The sequence below is a fragment of the Camarhynchus parvulus genome, chromosome 1 (assembly GCF_901933205.1).
Source record: "Camarhynchus parvulus chromosome 1, STF_HiC, whole genome shotgun sequence".
Lineage (NCBI taxonomy): Eukaryota > Metazoa > Chordata > Aves > Passeriformes > Thraupidae > Camarhynchus > Camarhynchus parvulus.
This window is the reverse complement of record NC_044571.1, coordinates 86,260,521-86,279,311: the sequence shown is the minus strand read 5'-3', so window position 1 is coordinate 86,279,311 and position 18,791 is coordinate 86,260,521. Positions and strand designations below refer to the sequence as shown.

Below are 18,791 nucleotides of genomic sequence, written 5' to 3'. Positions count from 1 at the left end.
CAAGGCTACAGCTTTGCTGCTGTTCCAAGCACCTCTTGAATGAGACATGTTAGAATAATAACACATACTTAAAAAAAAAATAAAAGGAGAAAAATAGAAGGAAAGGGGGAAGAAAAACCAGTAAAATGCAGACAAATAACACACAAGCAGACACTAAACAGCAGAGCTACATGGGGACTGTCCTACAGCTACTACCTCAGATCTAGGCTCTTTTGCCAAGGAGTTTTTCAGTTTTCCTCCTTTTGAACTCTGCAATTTCTTCTGGGAGTAACCCATGAGCTCTATACCTGCAGTGAACAGGTAGGCCATTAGAGAAAGAACCAGTACAGTTTCATCTGAAATAAAGAACAGACTGTAATGGAGACTAAAGAAAAGGTAAGTGTCTTCTGGTGAGAGAAAGGAAAACAAATATGGTCCTGGTTCTGGCCTTATTAATTCTTCTCTTGTACCACTCAACTTACTGCAAAGGATGAGGTCAGCTAATTAAATTTTAAGTGTCTAGAGGGCTCTTGGCACTCTTAGACACTTCTGCCAGGACAAGATGAATGACTTTGTTGATTGAGGAGTACAAACTATGTCTTTATCAAGGCTGTTTCCAGAATCAATTTAATAAGATGAATCCTGGGAGAATTATTCCATTATTCCACTGATCCTTGCCCACATTCATTAAAGGGAGGAACAGAACAAAACAGCAGTGAAGACCTTGCATTTTGTTAGTTTAGTTCCTGCTTCAGTGCCTTTTGGTTTTCCAGGGATGTTTCTTTCAGAAGCTCTCAGCTCACTAAGCTGTGGGCACATTTCCTGGTGGAAATCCTATTTAACAGTCCCTGGAGAAAGCCAGTTGTGTCTGAATGCTGAACACAATTTTAACAGCCTTTCCTGAGGGAGATTAGAGTGAAGTTTCAGGTCTTTGGCCAGTTCTGCTCTACAAATGCAAATGCCTAGACAAGTTGTCTTCCCATGCTTTAACTAAATTCTTATCTCTGGGAAAATGTTTCTTGTTTTTAGAAACACTGACCCCTGTTTATAAACTTCCTCAAGAGTGATGGTGCCTTTGGGGCTGGGTCCCAAGGACAGGGAAGCCAGGAGAATATAATTCTGATGGGTTCAATGAGGAATGACTGCTTCTGGGAATCTACAACTCAGGTGAGATTTAGGTCCCTGGAATTTTTTTTATCTGCAATAGAGATGTCTCCATCTAAGCCAAATATCTTGGGTTCTATTCTGAGCCAGTGGAGGGAAGCTGGTGCTGCTGGACCACAGCAGGAGTTTATCCCAAAGCAGAAGAAGATCAACACCAAGAAACGTCTGCTTCTCTGCACTGACTCTTAAAAAGCAGGCAAGGTGACCAGATCAGATGGAGGCAAATAACTTTTGATAAGATTAAATCCTGCCTGTTGTAGGGAGAAATCTTTGTGTTCAGATCCTTTATGGAAGTGGTAACAAAACTCAGCCACACATGGGTGAGTATCAGGGGTTTGGTTTTTGAGTCCATCCAGCAGGACTTCACTCACAGTGGGGCGGAGGACATTGCTGCCTGTGTCTGCACAACAGTGCAGCATCTTGTGACCCACAGAAGGTGAAGGCCTGACCAGGGTATTTGGTGATCAAGCACGGTATTAGACTGCCAGAGGTCCACCTCCACACACTGCTCACACAAGTATTAAATAACTGTTTGGCAGTGACTTCCAACCACTGCACAACAGCAAAGGGAAAGATCCAGTGTAAACAGAACCTGCCCATCTCCTGAACTCACAAATGTCTGAGGAACTGGAGAGGTCTGGTTCTGCATTATCCATCCCAGCCTCAGGCAAAACCCCTCTTTTTGAAGACAGCTGCTACTTTTCCAAGGCCCTCTCTTCCCATCACCTTGTTTGCAAAACCAGCAGGAGAAAATCTGTGAAGTTCTGACTTCGCTTCCTTTCTGTACACTGCATTTAGGGTTTTTTGCTATCAGCACAAATTCTGTAATATTCCAGTCAATTCTCACAGAAACTTCAGCATGCTCAGGAAGAGCTTGTTTAAATATAAAAGCTGGTGCAATCACATCACAAGTCAAACAGTCTTGTTGAAAGGGAGATGAGTCACCAGCTTTCATTCCCTTTCTCATCTTCCATCAGATTTCAGATTTCAGAGAAAAAATCTTCTTTCTCATTGTCATTATGTTACAGCCATGATCAGAATACTTTGTCTTCATTTTGCTGTTGTGTTAGGTGGTCAGAAATAGTTTGAAAAGAAGGGATTGAGTGTGAAGCAAAATGCATCTGTCCTGACATCGCATGATGAAGTCCATGAGACAGAGGATGCTTTGATTTCCTTGAATAGCTCTTGTTAAATGTTATATAAAATTTATTTAGGAAATATTTTTATGCTGTTGTATTATTCCAGCTATGGGAGGACAACAAGAGTTTTTCACTGCTGTTTGGTCCACAAGCTCTTTTAGTTTTGATTTAAAAGCTCATTTGACGGACTTCAGATAGGAGTCCAAGCGGAAATGCTTTCAGTTTTCTCCTCAGAAAGACATATCAGCAGCAACAGCAACACGAGAGAGTCTACAGTTCCATCCTACCAGGGTACTCCAACAAAGCAATGACAAAGCAATGACAATCTTGTACTAGAAGGGTAGAAGAAAAAAACCTTTTGTCCTAATGAGTGTCTTTTTCCTGGCTCATAAAGAGGTGTTTCTCACTTGGGTTGGGAGACGGATTCTTTGAGCATCCTTTACTGCTTCTCACCCATTTATCTTCAAACAAGGATCTCAGTGCTTTCTCCAGGGCTGATCCTCATGCATGAGGATGAGAGGGTCCCCACACTCTCACCTATTCCTGGCTGCATCTTCAGTGTTCAGCGATGTCACACATCAGGTTGCACTTATCACTGTGAGTGGTAGTGGGCTAGAATACCTATCAACCCTTCTGGATTAAGACTTAATGAATTCATACTAGGTAAGGGATTTGGGTTAATGTCAAAAATCAAAAACTCTCATATGCTCTTTACCTAGGTACTGGGTTAATGGTTAAAAGCCTTTGAGAGAATCAACAATAGGTATCTTTGCTGAATTGTATTAATTTTTTCCCTCCAGGTAACCATAAATAATTTAAAGGGAAAGTTTCTGAATAAAACTACCTGCTGGGATAGAGGACTTCTGATGCTTTCAAATACTGTATTCAGTACCAGAGAAAAGAATTTCTGAACCAGGATGGTGAAAGTAGGAAATTCAGTAGACCAAGAATGTCACTCATCTCCTTGGAATGGTAAAGGAAAATCAGCCTGGCTCTAGGTTTTGTTCTGGTTTGGGTTTTTTTTTTTTTTTTTGTTTGGTTAGTTGGTTTGGTTTGGTTTTGTTCGTTGGTGGATTGGTTGGGTTTTTTTCCTTTCTGAATTTCATTAGTCATTGAATTTTTCCTAGTCTTAGATATTTTTCCAGTGCTCTGCAAAATGCATCTCAGATTTAGTCCAGGTCAGGGCTTGTGTCTGGTAGTTTTGTATAACTTCTTATCCTTTCTGATTTTTTGGACACGATGAGTACTCCACTGGAGTTGAGAAGATGCTGCTTGTCCCAAAGCATCACAGGATGCCAGATTCAAATATCCCATGTTTATATACTTGCAAGTTTGTGCTTTTTCCTTGTCTGATAATTCAGCCCCCCCAGAGAGCCACCTAGTGTATCCTCAAAAAAATTTCACAGTTTTCCTTTAAACCTATCTGACTGAAATCTCAAAAGAATGTCTATCCTACAGATAGTCTGCTGCTTGACTGCTTGGCATGCTTGGTTTTGGTGTCTCTTAATTTTGTAACACCTTCTCTATGTCCAGTCTGCCATTATTTCCCATAGCAGTACCAGGTGTATGTGTAGAAATCTGCCTTGAAGCAAGGGAAGGTCTAGAGAGGCTATAGAACTGTCCTGCGCTCTTCTATGCCATGCAAAGTTAACCCAAAATTCCCATGAAAACCAGATAAAGCAGATTTGACCGGACCAAGAAAGAAGGAATTATCCTCTGAATAGGAACTTCAAAAACTTCTATCCATAGGATCTGACCCTTAAATCCATGGCCCACAGGTTTGCAGTTCCACAGCATGGGCATAAGACCAAGCACAATGTACTAACCTTCACTTAGTAGGAAACACCTCTCAGAATGGCTACCACAACTGCCCAGCTGTAGATGTTTAGGCTACCCAAGTCACAATATAAAGCAAGAGATAAAACCAAGTGCTCATAGACCTCATGGTAAAGAAATACTCGAGAGAGGGTGCCTCAGGACAGAGTGAAAAAAAAATAAGTAGAAGAGGAATTTATTTCTTTCTTCAGCTCAAAAGCCTACAATAATCCCTATGGAATTATAGGAGGCAGTGACTTGAAACAACCATATTGGCCAACTAGAGAGAAACAACTTCCAGCCTCTTGATTTTGTGCCAAAACATGAATCATCAAGATAAGGTTGGAAAGCAGGACATAATGTCCAATACCTATCTGGGAACAGCACAGTCTATGTGTGAGGCTGTTCTCCAAATATTTGCTTTGCTTCAACATCCAGTTACTTCTTTCTGTAACTTGACATTTTGCCTATGGGGTATAAGTTTCATTTTGCCCCCTCACTAGGACAAATATGGTTTTGTGTAACTTTACTTTTTTCCTCTGATTACTGTCAAAACCACTCAACTGCTGTGTGACCTGTGGGGACAGAGATACTGCAAAAGAACAAGAAATATTTGGGCCTTGGGATAAGAGTAGATCACCTCTGTCTCTGCAGTGTTAAGGGTGGACTCTTCAGAGATTACACATGGATGCACAAGATCCTCTGATCCTGAGCATGTGGGGAAATGGGGAAATCTTTCTATTTACTAAAAGGGAATGGGGCCATATGTAGAACAATATTGATAAGGGGAAGTCAGAGCTACATTAAACAGACCTTGTTTGCTGTCAGACACCGGTCTCTGAAGTAGTTACTTTAGGACCTCAACAAACCAGGCATCTTGCAAGGGCCAATTGAATGAGACCCTCAGCAAGTATTTCTCTTTACTGCCTATAAACGGAGTCAAGGCTGACTGCTTTTAATGTAGGTGACCATGCTGTTCTTGTCAAACAAATCCAACTCCAGGTTTTTATGTCCTGACCACAACATCCTTTCCAGACATACAGAAGGTGACAGCTGAACAGGGAGTACTCTGTGAAGCCAAGCATTGCAAAGCTAGAAAATGACTCAATGAAGGCAGCATCATTAAATCTTCAATTACATAACAGTGCCATAAATTTGTAACACAAAGCTTTCTTATTCTTCTGTTAGAATGAAAGGGAAGAAATGTGTTTATACGCTGAATGAGGCTGTTGTTTTCAGCAGGAATTTGATGGAAGGGGAGAAAAAGGGGAGACCTGAAAGTGTCCCTACCCATGTGTCTCCTATATGCACCCAGAGCAGGAAGGAGATTCAAGGAAGAACTCCTTGGTGTTCAGTCTCCAAGTGATTATAGGGGAGAAGCAGGAAGTTTCCATGTCACTTGGGAACTGTGAATAAGGACAGGTGCTGAAGGAATCGCATCCCCTCTGATTCCCAGCACTATGCCTGAACATGTAAGTCACCAAAGGAACAGGATACAGATTTTGCAAACAGATAACATGGACAGACAGATATCCAGCCTGTGAACTCCAAAAGAGATGTTTTAATGAATGTCTTGGACAGCCACTGAGTCACACTTACCCTGGCTTTATTTCAGGAGGTTTAGGTAAGGGTTTCTGGAAGCCTTTTTTCCCAACCAGCCAATATGTTTCTTCTACTCCTTTACCCTAAAATAAAACCAAAAATCCAAATAAAAAGCAGCTTTCTGACTGCCCTCTGCTTGATATGTAATTTTTCTCTCTAGGTTTCCCTGGCTTTATACATATCCAGAGACAGACCATGCCTGGAAATCTTGGGCTGTCCTTCAGAATAGCTCAGGGATTATTTGAGTTTCACTTTCCTGAAAGAAGATATTCATTATCCTTGTTCCAACTGTCATTTACAAATTACCCTCATTGATCTGGGTCATTGGACACAGCTGAACAGAAATTGGAAACTACAGGATCACTAATCATCTTATTTGGCAGCACTAGCATTATTAATTGAGAGATTTTACAACTCATTCTGAACTGAGTATCAGAATAATAACTTCCTCTCCCACCATGGATGGTTTAGCTTGTAAGGTGTGATGCATCTGATGAACCTATTTGAGTCAATCACCTTTGACCGAAGAAGGGGAAGAAAACCAACAATCATCTTCACATAAATTAGACCCTGAAAGTACTTCAGGCTTATAATTTCCTGAAAGGCCAATTTACCCCCACTAACTATGCAAAGATTTCTTTCCATTGACTAGACCTGGAATATTTACCCCAAATCTCCACTTGCAGACATATGAACTTGAATGATTCCACTTGTCATGCAAGACTGTTGGGGGACCTGAGGCCATATTCAGACATTTTATTCTAGGTATTTAAGGCAAGCAAAGCTCCTACTTCTGTCTATTGACTATGTAAGGGTAGAAATTATGTTTATTATTATTTAGTACTGCTTTGTTTGGACATTGAAAAGTAGCAGCTTCTGTCAAGGGTGGACTACATAGTCTACTATATAAATATTTATATCCAGCACATACAGCTGACTGCTTGATCCCACAGTCCTTCAATAACTACATAATGTATTGAAATAAATGAAAGCGACAATTTTTGAAGGATTCAGCTAAAGATTTTTGTATGAAGGCCAAAATAGATAATAATATGAAAATTTCTCAAGCAAGACGACTCCCCTGTGAAGTGCTTCACACAGCCCTGGCCTTCTTACCCTCAGTTCTGTTTTCCCCCTGGGTATGATTTCATAGCCTTCATTCAGTTTCCGAAGTATATCCACTGTACTTTGGCTGACATGGATTCTGTAAGCTGGGAACAGAAAGCAAAGCAGCTGGATCATTGTACTGCACGCATGCCGTGAATTCCCCACTGCTTCATCCTGACAAGGAAAAGGGCTCCAAAGCAGCAGTGCTCCAATTCAGGTGTGAGGCTGGTGCAGCTGTGTGGTGCTCCTCTATGTAGAGTTTAATGCTGACTGATGGATTCTTCCAGGCAGGGCTGTAAAGAGCACAGGGGGAGAGGAGATCTACGCCGGGGGTTCCTGGAGAAGGATACCAAACACACTCAGTGTAGAAGTCCATCTCTTCATAAAGATAGTAAGTGGTTTCCAGTAACATTTCAGCTAGATTTCTGTTTTATCTATTGACACAGTATAACTAGGGAATGAGAAAGAAATGAAAAATAGCCAACTGTCCTGCTCCAGACACCCAACATAATTTGAAAGCTGGGATGAAGAGCAGAGAGATGGAGTTTGCAAGGGAACATAAAGAAAATGTGGCTATGCATGTAGATATGTCTGGATTTTTAGTAATTTATTCCACCCAGAGCTGCCATTTAGTCTATGAACAAAAAGGGCAAAGGTGGAGAACTTTATTGGATTACCATCTTCCCCAGATTGTTTTACAGCCACTACTGGAACTCACTGAAATTTTTTATTGTTCTGCTTGTGTGAACAAGACAGGAAATATTTCTAAAACATTTCCCCCAAAGTAGGTTTTTTTTGGGTTGAGCTTTTATTTCAATTTTGACAATCACACTGCCTTCTCCTTTGAAGGATGGGGTATGAGCTGATTAATATTTTTTCCATAATAATAAGAAAGAAAAGCATCAGTTTGAATATGTTGAGGAAGATCACACAGCTATGAGCTGCATTTCCTGAGAGTAACCTGAAATTTGCTTATTTATCTACGTGCATTTCTATTAATGTGTAACAATGTTCTTGTACCTGCAGTGCTCCTGCTGTCTCCAGTCTCAGTGGGATTTCTATGACCATGGGTATGATGGAAGCAGCGCCCACTCGTGCTTCAACCCTTGCTTTGTCATGAAATGTAAGTGAATTATTTTACTGTGCAAGAACAGCTCTGAATTAAGGGTTCTTAGCACTGACTGAAAGCAAGATCCAAACCATGCTGGAGGAAAGTAGGGCAAGATTCATGTTGATTTTGGTTGACGGGATTTGAGTCAGAGAACTGCAGCTGGAAGGCAGGGTCCTAAAGGCTGACCTACAATGGCAAAACTAGTGCCCTCTCCTTCAGGCTGCTTTGAATTCTGTCATTTGACTTCCCCCTTTCTTTGACCATCCCAAATACTCACGCAGGCCCGTGGACTCCATCCTTGACGCCGTGTTCACCGTGTCCCCGAAGAGGCAGTACCGCGGCATGGTCAGCCCCACCACGCCTGCCACACAAGGCCCTGAAAGACACATCAGCTGCATTACCCGGATGGTCCTGCATAAATCCAAGGGTTCACTGACAAAGAAATCTCATCTTCTCCTCCGATACTCAAAAAACCTATCGGGAATACAAAAGCAGGTTTTCTAAAGATCTCATTGGCCTTGGTGCTTGCTACAAAGAGTCGAAAGTCAAGGATTGCTCTGGATTTCATGCTGGTATTTCATGTCTGAGAAAGGTCGTGTGTGGTAGGCCCTCAGATCACCAGCATCTGGGAGAAATTTGTTCAGAGTTCATGGAAACTGAAGGACAATCATAATCTCATTTTAAAAAGGTCTTTTTCCATGTAAGAAAACTAAAGTTAGGTCCTATGACATGCCATGTAACTCGCTGAAACAGGATTAAAAATCAGCCTTGGGAGTCCAGAGGTGCTGGCAGCACTCTGGACCACCCTGTGTCCCCTCCTTGGAAAAGAAGACACTGTTAGCTGGCCTGTCTAGCCAAGAGCTCTTTTTTCCCTCTTTCTCATTCTTTATACAAGATCTCTTCACTTCCTAAGTAGCTTCCAAAGAATCATTGCCAAGTTGTCAGGGAGAGGTATGTGTGCAGGATCCACATGATCAGGCACAGACCGGGAGATAAAATGTGTGGAAGCCAAACAGCAGAGACAATTTTCATCTGGGGCATTTGGCTTACTTAATGTTTAGACTGCACTCTCAAAGAGGAGAGGCTAAATTTCATTGCCTACAATAGAAAATATCAGGCCTGCAAAATAAATGCAAAAAAAAAAAGGCAATGTGATAAGGTGTGGGGCTTCCTGCAGACAAAAGGCAGGACTCTGTATTTTCCATCAGAGGCATTTATGAGATGTGCCTTTTCAGGCTTTGCCTGTCTTTTCAATGTCATGATCCTAATGAGTTAAGATTTAGTACAACTGATATCTAGGAAATCTTTTCCTGTGCAAGATTACAAGAGATGTGAACATTATACATCATCAACAGTACCTGAAATGATGCTATAGATTAGGGTTTTCATAATTTAAAAATGTTATAGGTTAAAATGTTTGGTTTAAAACAGTAATAATATAAATAATAGCAATTGATTGTGGCCTAATTTAGAAGTGATCAGTTACTTTGTTTTGTACAGTGCAATTTTATGCTTTTAATGATTTTAGCATTATTTAAAAATATTGATCCTTTATAAGGTTTTCAGACCTATCTTAAGGATAGTAAAACTCCATTGCTGAAAGCTATGGGGAACTTCACAAGAACCCCTCTTGCTGTGAACTCTGAAAAGTTGTTGCTGCCCAAAGTTGCCAGATTTTAAAATACTCCATGAGGATGCAAACTCAGAGGCAAGACAGATATTGACTCCTGCCTGATGAAACACTGCTTGATAAAGGATTTTAAAAAAAGAGAGAGGAACAATGGTTCATACAAAAAATATTACAAGGACTTTAGCAGCATGGATCAAACTGGATAAAACACAGCAGGCAGAGACTCCTGGAGAACATGAAAACCTGATTTAAGGGGGTTTCTTTTCAACCGTGAGTGTACCTCAGACAAAACACTGCTCCTCAAATCTCCTACAAGATAATCTCCATCCTTATCAGTACTGTCTAATTTGTTTCAAGCTTTTCAGGAGATGAACTACTAAACTTCCTCACTAGAGGAAGTTTAATTCAGGTTTTCATCTATAGGCACCTCTATACACAACTGTAACGGCGCTGCTGATAGTCTCAGCCAAGGACCTCACGATTTCCTAACTGGTCTTTATTGTGTGCATGCCAATGTCAACATATACACAAAAAATGGTCTTGTTGGAGACTTCTTATTCATGCTTCAGTAAGAGGCTTCCCTGAGAAAACACTATCTCACAAAACACTGCCTCTCTTCTTTTTTGTGGTGATAACGTGACAGCAGCAGTCCCAAATCTCACTAAGGACCAAAGTGTCTTCTGTAATAGGTGATGCAAGGACACAAAAAGGTGGTTCCTGTTGAAAAAACAGCCTTCACTGAGGAGGATTTGTGCTCCATTGGTTAGAGCATGCTGCTAAGAACACCAGGGTCATGGGCTTGATCCCTGCATTCACTTGAGAGTTGGACTCCATGATCCTCGTGGGTCCCTTACAACTCAGAGTATGCTATGATTCTGTGATTCCATTTCAGAAGCACAAAAAAAGGCAGATGATCTTCTACTGTAGTCAGTGGAGACCAAGTCCATGTAGTCAACTGAGCCACAAGAGGTTCTCCACTCCTGGACATGAAAAGCTTTACAGGGTTCATTTACATGTCCTCAAAATGAGTACAGACTCCCTGAAAGTCCTGGAAAGACCTCCATGTGAGTGCCTGAATTCAGGTTTCCTACTCTGTTGGTGCAATCACCCAGACACTTCTGCACAAAGATCGCAACATAGAAGATGCAAGATTTTTAGGCCAAGGTGTTATCTTTCCAGAATACTACTTTTAAGCCTGTCCCATTGCAGAATGTTCTCAGCTCAAAACCAACCCTACCATATAAGCATTCCCAAAATTACACATTCCCTGTGTTGAAAGCATCTAAGACTTAATTTGGTCACTGCCTTCATCTCCTGTGTGTGTTCCCCCTTTTCCAGACAGCTTCAGCAGAAGGCTAAGAAAAACTTCCAATGGTAAATCTCCTACAGATACAAGTTTCAGAGGAAACCAGACACCCTGTGATGAGGACATCATGGTCTAGTTGTTTAATTACACAGGTCCAGAGGTTTGCTTTGAAGTGTCTCTTTGCCAGGGCTTGCAAGGGTCAGTTAACGAGAGCCTCTGGCTAAGACTCTGCAAAGACCATCAGCAGTGCTGCAGAGTTTAAGAGTCAAGATCAAAGTGCAGGGCTGACTGCCAGAGAGCCTGACTGATACACAAATCATCTTCAGCCTCTGTGGAAGCGCTTATCTTCTCACCACTGCTTTGGCTGACTGTCCTGTTCCAGCCCAGGCATGGATAACGGGGAAACAGCTGAGTCAGCCGGGTTATCCTGGACCTGCAGTGAACTCAAGAGAGGACAGCCAAGATTCCAGGATGTGTTTAAAGCAGGGGAGAAAATGCAGACCAAGCACTGGTCGTCTTGTCCTCTTTGCCTAACTTATGCATTGCCACAAGTGGATCATGGGCATGGGCCATCAGAAGTTCCCAGAGGTGCAGCTTTCCCTCAGGGTGGAAAAGGCATGGCAAAATGCCTATGCTCAAAATGCATTTACTGCTTTTTCTGAGAGGGCATTGTGAGCTCTTCTTGGCACCAGTTTCCAGAGAGCAGCTGAAGTATGTGACTGGGGGTCACACCCTTTCTCCATCCTTTCCAGCACAGTGAAAGTGTCAGCCAAGTTCTCCTCTCCTCCAAGAGCTTCCCCAAGGCTTTCATGATGCTGATCATTCCCTCTTCATCCATCTTTTCTCAGGAGAAACAGGGTCTAGGGTTAATCAAACTCAGCCATCAGCTCCGTGGCTCAGAGAGCTGGTTTGCTTTGGAACATGTGTTTGTGGCTGCTCCCATGATAGTAGGATGCTGCCAGATCTATGCAAAACAAGATCTGCAGAGTCCTCCACCCTCTTCCCCTCACACCCAATACAATGGTTCATAGCAATTCTGCTTTCCAGATATCCAGAGTTCATAAAAACAAAAAAAGTGTTACTACCCCCTGTAGACATCACCTAGGGATGTATTTTTTGGCCAGCTGCATGGGAGATACATTGCAGAACTGCTGTAAACAGGCAGCAGCAGATGTTGCACAGCAAATTCCTCTCTTTCCATGTTGAAAATATGCTGATGGTGCTCCAGAGACTCCTGCTCTGGGCAAGACAATCTGCAGCCATAGTCTCATCTGATTTCTGACAGAGTATAAAACACACAGTGCTCCTGCAATCATTCCTTAATGTTTTACACTTCTGTGAAGGGTCAACTAAGAATCACAAACTTCAAAGAAAACAGTAGGGAGATGTGTTTTAGAGATAACTCCAAAAGAGGGGTCTTATAAGGTCTAGGATTCATAATGTTGATTTTAACTCTGCTAAAGTCACAGCTCTGTTCTTGGGATATTCTGACTGAGACACTTCCTTTACTCTGCTTCTGTCTCCCAACATGTACATCAGAGACCAGGATACACTGACATCTGCAAAATGCTTGCAAGCTAAAGCTCCAAAAGCATGGATATTATCAGATAACCAGAAGGATAAAACCCCATACATTATTGGGTCAGACTCCTGGGCATTCTTAGTCATTGTTTGGCTTCCCACAGTGGGCAACACCTGGTACTTTAGAGGAAGAGGCAGGAAATCTGGTGACAAACAGCTGGGAAAAAAATCTATTAACAGTTGTCTAAAAAATGTATAAAATTATGTAGGTTCATATATATTATACAAATACTGATTCATTATAATAGCAGATGTATTTTCCTACATTTAAAATACTTTTACCTATATAACTGTAGTTCTACTGTTTTGGAATTTTTTGTTTTACTTGGGAGTTTAATTACATTTTGTATATATGTATGTGCATATATATATATATATATATATAAATAAAAGAAACTTCCTCCTTTCATTTTAAACAAGCAACCTTTCTGTTGATCGAATACATTATGACTTCTACATCAGAGATAATGTTTTCTTTATAACATAACTTTTTCTTAAGAGCTGTATCACATTTTTCTTCCAGTATATCCTACCTGTAATAAATATCTCCAATCTTTTTATGCTTTCACTTTATATGCCAGTGTTTCTGTGCTTTTTCATTTCAGAATGGAGTTGCAAAGACATCACTGGGTGTCTTGATATCACACCTCTGAAGGTGCTATGGCACATTAAAGAGCTATCCATACAATGAAACTCTTGTGACTAACATGCCAGATGTGGCTCCTGGCTGAGACAGAATTCAAAATCTCTCCTTAAAATGATACTAAGCCACTTTCCTCCAGAAACCCTCTCTGGGTTTTGTTTTTCCATTTTAACTGCCTTGTTGATGTGGAAGATTTTAAAGTGTCTTGTAGGGGTGTTTTATGGAGGGCAGGCATGAAGAAAGAATTCAGAGTTGGAAATGCAGTTGAGAAGGAGCTCTCTGATGTTCAGTTGCCTACCTGAGTGCAGCCCAATTCGTATCCTGAGGGGAATGTCTGGCATGTGCCTCATTTTGAATGTTCCCACAGAGCTGAGGATGTCCAAGGACATGTTGGCTATTTCAGCTGCATGCTTGTTTCCATTCCGTTTTGGGAGCCCTGAGGCAACCATGTAGGCATCACCAATTGTCTCCACCTAGCAAATACCATCGCATTAAGAAATAAATACAGAAATTGAAAAAGATGGAAAAGAAACGCAGAATAAAATTATTTCTCACCTTGTAAACATCATGGTTTCCAAGAACAGCATCGAACAGAGAGTAAAGGTCATTCAGAAGGTCAACTACTTCAATGGGTTCACTGAGGGCTGAAATGGATGTGAAGCCCACGATGTCATTGAAGTAGATGGTCACCTGGTCAAAGTACTCCGGTTCCACAGTGCCACCAGTCTTGAGGGCTTCTGCCACTGAACTGAAACAACAGCACAAAAAAGATGGCAGGGAACAAACCCTTTTCTAATGCATGCTCAAGAGCTCAGATCTTCCACTGTATGGCTGTAACCAGCATTGATTAGAGTTTCTTAGTTTGATTTGACGGTGCTTGTCAAAACTGATGGTCAGGTCTACAATGTTGCTCATTTCTGGGGAAGGGTGTTGTCCAGACTAGATATGGGCTTGTTTTTGGGTGGTTTTGGTTTGGTTTTCTGGGGATTTTTTTACCAGTTAAAGTACCAGTACTTACGGTGGAAGCATTTGTGACAGCAGTTTTTCTGTCTTCTGTTTTTCAACCTCTAGCTCTTCAGTCCGCTCGCTGATTAAATCTTCCAGATTGCTTGAGTACTGCTCAAGCATCCTGAGCATTGAGTCAATGATATTGGTCTTTTTCCCTTTGTTGATGGTTTTGAACTGGAAAATCAAACAGGAGAGTTATTTGTCTGTCTCTTTACATCACTGTAGCACTCTGAGTTTGGAAAGGAACAAAAAGCAAACATTTCTTTGAAGGTGTCATGCTAAAGACTAGATTTTTAAATGGCAAAAGTTCAAAGATAAAGGAAAAGGTGAATTGAAGGTCAATTTGCAGCAATCAGCAAGAGTTAGATGAAACATAACCTTACAGTAGTCGTCAACGTGTACAGTGTTACGGAGTCTTGTCAGGTTGCTGGTTAGCAACCCCATTTATCCCATGAATAATCTTTAGGGTAGCTTGCAAAACTTTGCATTCAGAGGCACAAAGTTCAGGGTGTTAGCAACGCTTACAACCTTTTAACATGTTGCAGTGCTTAAATCTACCTTTGTACACTGACATGCATGTGTACTGCCACCTCCATTCCCAGTTCTTCCACGAGTTGTGCTTTCTCCTCCTGACCTGAAGCTGAGCTGCTAGAACTTTCGGGTAATTTGTGGCTTTGGAGGCTACCTCAGACCCAACAGCAGAGTCAGCAAGTTCAAAATTATTCACAGCTTCATAGAACCAAAAGGTAAAAAATATGGATATTTGTTTACCAGGTTTGAGGAAGTGTCCTAAAGGGAAGGTTTATATTGGATATTGAGTTGGTTTTTTTTTCACAGAAAGGATTTGTAAATCCTGTTTGGAACAGAGTGCTCTGGGAGCCACCATTCCTGGAAGTGCTTGGTATAGCAGCACACGTGGTGGTGGTACAGGGTTGATGACTGATGATCTTAAAAGTCTTTTCCAACCTTAGTGAGTGATTATGACCTTATATGACCTATGATTCTATCACCTTATAAGAACACAGGAACTATATTTCTTGATCAGAAAGGGGGGTTATTTTGCCAGTACCTGTCCTTGAGACTGGCCAGTAACAGATATCTGGGAAAGCTGTTTAAACAGGCCTCAGGTACACTCATATTTCCCTGGGATATTCTCCAAGCTTCCACCAATCTGGAATTGAGAGACCTCCTACGCCAAATGTTGTATCTTTGTCTTTAACAGTCTTTGGTGAATTTTTCTTATAGTTAGCATTTAAACACTTTAGGAGATTAAAAGAAAAATTGGTCTGAAGGTGAATAATTTACAAATCTTTCATCTCCATGAGACCATCTCTGCAGGTACACTGCTAATGTGAAGACATCAAGCCCATGTCCAGGCTGCTTCATCACCCCTAAGTCAGGACAAGTCTAGGGCTCTGCAACATCTTCATTCTTTAATAACTGAGTTAAAGCAGAAAAAAAACCCCAAAAAACCAAACAATAAAACACTTCCCTGCCAAGAACAAACAATGGGATTACACCAGCTTCTTTATTTACTGACCTTATGAAACACCTCCTCAAAGGTTGGACGTCGTTCAGGGGCTTCAGCCCAGCATTGCTTCATTACCTGCATGCATGCCAGGGGGGCTACCTCAGGAGCTATGTTTGGGCGACACAGGGGAGGGGGCTTCTTCACTTTCTTTATAATTTCTGTGGCAAAGAGAAGATGGGGAAGCACATTGTAAGACGGAGGGCCTTGATAGGGGCAAAGGACATGGACCTTTCCTTGTGTCCCTGGCTTGCTTCCTCAGCTGTCACTCAGTTCTCAGCACCCAGTGTCTGTGCCAAATGAAGCTGGAAGTTTCTGCTTTTCTCTGTCAGGAGTCTCTTGAAGGGTTTAAAGAAGATTCATGCCCCTGGAGAACTAGGTTATGAGTAATAAAGTGGCTGGATGGGGGAAGGATGTGTGACAGATGGATGTGTGAGCCTGCAGGCTTATATTTAATGAAATTGCCTCTGACTCTCTCCACTAGGACCTGCAGTCTTCTAAGACAGTAGAGGTTTATGGCTGAGCCCAGACAGGAAGGATACCAGCCTCTGATGCTTCATCATTAACTGGGAACCAGGACGTAGGAGGTTGCTGGGAGTGGCAACAGTGGAAAGTATGTTAAGGGGGAGAGGTTGAGTTCAAAACAGTGTCTGGCAAATGACTCCCTGTCTAGAGCTCCCTTCCTAGAAATGAGGCTTGTAAGGAACTGGGCTTGAGTTTTCAAACTCTGAGAAGTCAGTCTTTTAACACCCACCAAAGTTATGGTATTTGAAATCTTATTTTGCTCAGTGCAGAGCAAACAGAGTGAAAACCTCTTTCTCTGGCAGAAGTCCTGCTGTTGCTGTGATTACCCAAAGCTTTTCAGCATTTACTGTCTACTTTAAAGATCTTTGGCTCATCCTCCCAGACTCTGACAAATGAACTAATCCAAACATCTGGCCCCAATATTTCCAGGGGCAGCTGAGAGGAAATGCCTTCCCCAGCTTGTTTTAATGTTCACAAGTGAAAGCTCCTTAGGATTGAGACACAATGAGTAGAAAGTCATCATTTTATCAGGTTAGAAAACAGGACTGTGTTCAACATTTGCTGGAGGTTCTGCAGGAGGGATGAGGTGGGAGAAACCTGCTAATTGCATCAGAGTCTACATCATAGGTCTAGCTCTGATTTACAAGATGGGATACATCATTAACATAATGGTCATTGCATTGTGAGCGCAGCTTCAGGCATTGAAAAGTCAGGAACCCATTTTGCCAGCTAAACTGGCACATACTGAATTGTCATACCCCACCTGATGGTTGTCCAGCTTAAAAACGTTGAGAATGGGCTGTCACTGAAATCAGCTAATTTTAGATTGTTGTCATTCCCTCCCTGTTTAAGTGCTTCTGACCTGACCCTGACTGCAGTGGGTTTGTTCTTCCCATGGATGCACAACATGGTTGCACCATGAGCAGCTCCTAAAGACTTCACCTGTTTGCTGTTTCTGATATACATAAGCAAAATGATACATCACTTTGACCTCTGTTGAAGAGAGGGCTTCTTTAGAAAGGAAAGGATTAAGGACAAATCGATGGGCAGATGGACAAAATAGGATATTGGCAAGGGGTCCAGCTCAAAAACTTCAGCCTCCATGATGCGCAAAAGAGGGCCAATGAGTGGGAAGCAAAGTAGTTTCTAAACTATGGGAAGTTCTGCCCTCAGATTTCACCCCATATTATGATGAAAAGTCCAAGTTTCCACAGGGAACTGGAGGTACTGCAGAGGCCTGAGATATCCTGGAGAGCACTCAGACTCCTGATCCCAGTGAAAGCAGTGATGAGACATGTACCAAGGCTGTGATGAGAACTCTACATTTTGATGTTTATTATGAATGTTGTGTTGGAAACAGACTTCTGCCACTGAGAAAGGTCATGAGACTAATACATTATTGCCTTATTAGTGAGGGAACTTGGCCAGGCCTTTTATAAAGTGCTCTGCACAAAGCCTTAAAAATATACTGTTGTAGCTGCCTACCTTCAGCTGAGAGTTCTGATGTGCAGTAAGGTGGACCCCGAGCAACCACTTCTTGCAGGATGATTGCAAAGCTGTAAATGTCCCCCTTGATTGTGCCCTTTCTGCACATGTCTGGGTCCCGCAGTAACTCAGGAGCTGTCCAGAGCAATTCTAAAAAAATTTCAGAGCATCACATTTCTTACACTTTAACTGAGACTATTGTAAAGTAAATGCTTAAATGAATGCCTTATTTCAGTCATTTGATGAAAGGTTGGAAAATACTACATTATTTACTGAATCAAATCTTTTACTTCTAGTGGTATCTTAGAAATACTAAACTTCTGTGCTGACCAAAAAAATAGAATTTCCAAGTTTTACTCTATGGGTTTTTTAAAAAACTGCCACACCAACAATTTGTATCATATTACACCAGCCATGAACTTCAACATAAGAAGTCATCTCACCCCTTCCAGAAGCTTTAACACCATTTTTTTGATTGAAAATGTTCCGGAGACAAAAAATTGGCACCAAATCTTGACTTTCCTGTTACAGTTGTTGCTCTTTTACAAAGCAACAATTAACAACATACTTTCTGTAGTTCTTTATAGATGAAAATGGTTTCTGCAAAAGCAGTTTGTGACATCTGATGCACAGTCTTTATAATCCAATAGTTCAAATGACAAAAGACACAGTTGTAAAATATATCCAACTTCATGAAGAAATTAATCTTCAAACTGAGATTTTGTTACCCTGGTAACTGTGCATTCTGAGTAATGGAGATATGGAACATTTCTGCCACTGCAAATGTGTTTATCTTCTGTAAGGGAGGAGAAGAAGTCTTCTGTCTGACAAGTGCCCTATCTGAGACACTGAAAAGGTGTAAGCATCAAATCCCACGACAGAGGGATCAAACCATGAAATACTATTAGAAAACAGGTTTCAAGAATAAATTGGGATACCAGAGGAACCCCAAAGCAATGGCCACAAGAAAGAAATCCTGTCCTAGTCTCCAAACCTGGTCCCATGAGGGCTGTTCTTAAGTGGTGGGAACCTCATGTGGCAGCCTTTGGTGATTGGCATGTAGAGGACCTATTTCAAAGAGACCTACACAATTTTGTCTTTTAGATGACTTATTTTAACAAGAAAAAGTGTCTTTTCATTTGGGATAAGATAAAACTCTAAATAGGAT

General features: G+C 41.5%; 1 protein-coding gene across 1 annotated transcript in view; it reads right to left on the bottom strand.

Moving 5' to 3' along the window:
* Positions 1 to 202: 202 nt before the first annotated feature.
* Positions 203 to 18,791, bottom strand: part of GUCY2F (guanylate cyclase 2F, retinal) — a 34,229-nt gene continuing 15,640 nt past the window's right edge. Inside the window, 9 exon segments of the mRNA XM_030947359.1 lie at positions 203 to 281; positions 5,691 to 5,782; positions 6,816 to 6,910; positions 8,195 to 8,293; positions 13,376 to 13,550; positions 13,633 to 13,825; positions 14,096 to 14,259; positions 15,626 to 15,774; positions 17,624 to 17,773. Of these exon segments, the coding sequence (XP_030803219.1) occupies positions 203 to 281; positions 5,691 to 5,782; positions 6,816 to 6,910; positions 8,195 to 8,293; positions 13,376 to 13,550; positions 13,633 to 13,825; positions 14,096 to 14,259; positions 15,626 to 15,774; positions 17,624 to 17,773 (1,196 nt within the window).